The 4580-nt window shown below is 39.4% G+C and overlaps 2 protein-coding genes across 4 annotated transcripts in view; both read right to left on the reverse strand.

Moving 5' to 3' along the window:
- The window catches only part of hbp1 (HMG-box transcription factor 1), a 9154-nt gene extending 5807 nt beyond the window's left edge, over positions 1-3347 (reverse strand). Inside the window, exons 1-6 of one of the 3 annotated variants that reach the window (XM_005728077.1) lie at positions 3265-3347; positions 1723-1886; positions 1454-1631; positions 997-1117; positions 750-864; positions 198-316 (exon numbers count right to left, since the gene is read on the reverse strand). In XM_005728077.1, coding sequence (XP_005728134.1) covers positions 198-316; positions 750-864; positions 997-1117; positions 1454-1631; positions 1723-1861 — 672 coding nt within the window. In that variant the 5' untranslated portion in view covers positions 1862-1886; positions 3265-3347. Of the gene's footprint in view, positions 1-197; positions 317-749; positions 865-996; positions 1118-1453; positions 1632-1722; positions 1887-2752; positions 3086-3249 lie in introns of those variants that run through there. The other 2 variants (XM_013909599.1, XM_005728078.1) reach the window with 2 other exon arrangements.
- Positions 2877-4580, reverse strand: part of prkar2b (protein kinase cAMP-dependent type II regulatory subunit beta) — a 7634-nt gene continuing 5930 nt past the window's right edge. The window contains exon 10 of the mRNA XM_005728245.1: positions 2877-2882. Within this exon, the coding sequence (XP_005728302.1) occupies positions 2877-2882 (6 nt within the window). The remainder of the gene's footprint in view (positions 2883-4580) is intronic.

Raw genomic sequence — 4580 nt, forward strand, 5'->3', positions numbered from 1 at the left:
AAACGACCATTGCTGCAAATCATTTGAGACTCATTTGTGCACACAGTTACTCAAATTTACTGTCAGTCACTTTCTATAAAGTACAAAGTAAACTACATATTATAAAGCACCTTATACAAGTGTCCACAATGGTTTACTCATCTAGTCAGACTATCAGAATTTTTAAGACATACTAAAGGCACCATACGTTGCCATACCTTGAAAGAGGATGAGGATGGAGGCATGCTTTCATCATCTGAGTCATCATCCGAATCCCCGAGTTCATCAGCTTCCTGCCACTCCACATTTGGACCTCGGTGGAAGCGCAGACGAGTCCCTGAATAGCAACAGAACAATGAAGCATGACAAATTAGCATAAGTGTGCTGATGTTGCAGAGAGGATGCTAGAAACTGGATGCAATGCTGCTGTTTGGACACCAGAGGTAAGAACTGGTCTTCTTTGCAATTTGTGCTAATCCTAGTGGAAGAAAATGTTAACAAAATCATCCTGAATGAATCTCTAGTTGTCCTCAGCACATTTTGAAGGATTTTCCTGCCTTCATCAAGTGATGACATTTGAAAAAAAAAGTGAATTTTGCATTCATGTTTAAATATCAAGCAAACACTATGAGGAATTTTCAAGAGAATTGTTTCAAGTACTTCAAACGTTCACCATTAACTCCAACATGTGTGACTGAATTGACTTCTAGGTGTGTGTGTGTGTGTATGCACTGATGGATGCATATGGTCATGTGTTCTTATTTATGCACCTTTTAGGAAACAATGCCAGGCTGTGGAGGGCCAAGAGTGAGACCATGCCATGTCTTCATCATCAGAAAACGATGATGACATTGAGAAAACCCCAGACTCTGATTCACTGCTGGCCTGTTTTTGATAATTAAGAAAAAATAAATTACAATCATATCAGCATTGAGACAGGTTGAAAATCCATGCTGAGTCTGTCAGAATGAATGATTATCAGGTTTTTGAGTGAGAATGTTAGAAATGAAAGGTTACCCTGACACGCCTGCGCTCCCTGAGGTGGCCTCTGGACGGGTTGGGTGCACTACTGGCTAACGGGGGCCGGGCATAGGAATGTAAACTATTGCTGTTGCCAAAGATGTGAACTGGAGATGATCTGAAAAACAGTGATAATGTCACAAACATCAGTAGTTAGTTTGTTACGCAAGTAGATATATTTGTCACACACTCAAATGCACTTATATGCAGCTTTATGTGATTCTTTTGTAATTAAAACAGATTTTGCTCAGTCTTGGTCGTAATGTTGCATGCCCCAACTGCAGTTAAAAATCTGCACAATTTTAGGGGCTATTTTTGCTGTTGTTCTGCTAAACTGCTACTCTTAATCTTGTGAAATTACCCCCAGGTGTACTGGGGTGTACTGTTACTACATGTGTAAAGGCGTCTCTGTGTTTACATCACACATGCAGGCATTCCTTAAACATCTACAAACCTTTTGTGTGGGGCGTCCTTCAGTAGAGGGCTCTGAGGACTGGTGGCTATGTTGGCCAACTCGGCAAGCCAGTTGGTGCTAGGAGAGCAGCTGAGCTCCTGGTGAGACACTGCTCCAACTTGAAATAACCTCGGAGACCTCTGGTCCTCCTCCACCTCCTGCAGCTCTGGCATGTCGTCTAAGGAGATAATTCAGTACTTTTCATACACATATCTGAAGGGTTCGGTTTGCTTAACTACAGACTGCACATTCTTTTTGGCTAGTTTTACCATACTCCATGTGGCACCCAGGAGGGGAAGGCAGGTCCTCATTACACTTGAGCGGATCGAACGACTCGTCCATTTTCAAGATGTTCGGTTTCCTCTCTTTCAAAATAAAAAACGGGCTACTGTCCAGCTTACTCAGCATCCATCGTCATACTCTGACACATCATCTGGTTTTGGGCAAAACCAAAAGACAAAGTTAGAGCTAAAATGGAGCTACTGCTGTCATCTGAATCAGGGCTGTGCAATAACCAGTTGCACTTGAAGCCCTTGAGGCAACTGTTGTTGTAATTTTGCACTATATATAAATATATAAATAAAAACTGAGCTCCGTTGAATTGAAATATGAACTAAATCAAAATAAAGTCTTTGCAGTTATAAAGTTGTATGTATGTCTGCGTTTGTTTGTTTTTTTATGGTAATATGGTTTGAAACAATAATCAACTGAAAGAAAAACACGACTATAACACCCATGAGCTATCAAAGATCATCACCACAGCAAAACAAAAACACCACAGTTAGTACTGAATCATTGCATATCACGTATGACATCAATATTACGGAAAAGGCACAAAGCCTTTGGGGACTCCTTTGTCTCTGAATCGACACAGCAAACCTCTGTGAATAGTCATGTGACTCCCTGCGTGGAGGCCTTGTTTATAAACTTAAAAGGGTTTGACGCATGCGTACCAGAGCTCATTCATTCATAACTGCGCAGCGAAAGCGAAAAATACCAGAAATTCGTCTTAAAAAGTGTCTTACCGACGGTGGAAAACATCGATTTTGAAAACAAAAGTATGTGAGTGTCAATGACAAAGTAAAATATATCATTCTTATTGGGAATTTATATTGTGTTAATCGACAAACAATGTATGGAAAATCGTTAAAATATAAAGGTGACCGTGACTTCCTGAATTTAACACATTTAAATGAAAAACTGACGAACACTAACGGTCTGCCAACCGATCAAAGGCCGCAGGTTCGGAGACACCGTTGTTTCGACTTCGTAAGCAAGGATACACGAACAACATAATACCGTTCAGAAAACGCTTCAACAGTCTTATATTGTCGAAAAAGACGGTTGGGGACTCGGCCTGCTCTTTCTCCAACATTTAAATGCAGCAGTACTTTCCTTCGCTCAAACCTCGAAGCTCTGGGGTCTAACACTGTAAACAAAAGAATGTCAACAAGTTGAGGCATGACGCAACATCTTTGCCCCGTTCAAAATGAATGACACGAAAACCTATAGAAGCCTTTTGACGGCATTTTCACACTATTCAAAGCATATTCCACTAATTTGAAGACTTGTTTTAATACAAACAACTGCTGTCGGATGGGTTTCTTGCAACAAAAACAACGAGCGTCACAACGGAGAAAAAAAAAGCCCCACTGTCGATCTCAATCTTCCAGTCGACGTCAAATTAACGCGTGACAACCTCGCTTAAACATTATACAATAATTGCAAAGACACGAGTCTCACGTGGACCGAGTTAAAAATTACTTTCAACCGTTTATTTCTTCGAAAAAACTCACCAACTTCCCACTTACCAGAGCTGTCGACATCAAGTAACTCTGTGGCATTCGAAGGGAGGGATTGAATGGCTCCAGAGGAAGCTCCCCATTGGTGCGCAACAACGTCAACAAGACGAATTCGGATATTCTATTGGTTGATATGTTTGAGAAAAATAGGAGAGGTGTCCCCTAGTTTGTTGTTTATCCTCTCATTGGATAAAAGTACACGCCTGTTACTAGCCAGTAACAGCTGATTGGCAATAAAAGGAACAATACATGACTATTTTTTATCTGCAGTGTTGCAGTTACAGCAAGAATCACATGGACACATCGTTTTAAAGATTAAATTCTCTTTTTCGTAACGAAATAATCTCGTAGAAGATATGGGGACTGCCATGAAGAATGAGTGGGTCAGTAAGAAACTGACTCTTTCATTCTTTTAACAAATACTAATCGGAAGCACAAATACAAAAAAAAAAAAATTCTTTATTGACATGAAAAGTGAAACATACAGTACTTTTAGCCAGTATTGTGGGTATGCCTTCAAAAATGACCAGTCCTACGGGGAAGGGTGGGGGATAAAATCTGCATGTTTAACCAGTTAAACCATGTAAGCTGCAGACAAAATACAGAAGACCTCAGTTACTTTAAAAAGAGAGAAGTAGTAAGAGAGAGGACCCACTTTAGATTCCTGTTGAGCGTAAAACTGTAGAAGTTGTTGGCAGAGGTAGACAGCAAATATGGATGTCATAATAATGTATGTTTCACCTATGCAAAAACAGTATTACCTAAATTTTACATTGAAACACAGAAAAATGAGTTGCCTTAAGATGTTGCCTGTAATGACTACTGTCTTGTTGGGCAACTTATGAAGTTTAAAGTGGGCCTATTATAATAACAGTAAATACTCCGTTTTAAAATTATACAGCAATGTGTTGTGTGTTGTTACAAAACTATCAGCTATCTCTCTGAACTTTGCTTTTTTGAAAAAAAAAAGAGCATAGTACTCAGCTAACGGCCACAAACACTTAGCAACAGTGATACGTGGTTTATGAGCATGTATTCCAGGGACTCCATCTTATGCTAAACAGGAATGTATTTTTGTAGAAATTTTAGGATACTGCCAAGTTTTTTTGTTTTTTCATAATCAAAATGTCAAAGATTTTATCCTTTACAAACCATTTACCCTTTCTCAGGTTTGGGCCCTTTTGTACATGTGACGTTTGCTCGCACTTATCCAGTAAGAAATCAGCTTTGGCTTTTGACTTTGACACGCAATGTTTAGAAATTTACAAACGATATATATAATATTGTACGTGTGGCTATAACACTGTGGAGAAAATGTGAAAGTT

This window comes from Pundamilia nyererei, unplaced genomic scaffold (genome assembly GCF_000239375.1).
Source record: "Pundamilia nyererei isolate P.nyererei 1_Seehausen unplaced genomic scaffold, PunNye1.0 scaffold00027, whole genome shotgun sequence".
NCBI classification, from domain to species: Eukaryota; Metazoa; Chordata; class Actinopteri; order Cichliformes; family Cichlidae; genus Pundamilia; species Pundamilia nyererei.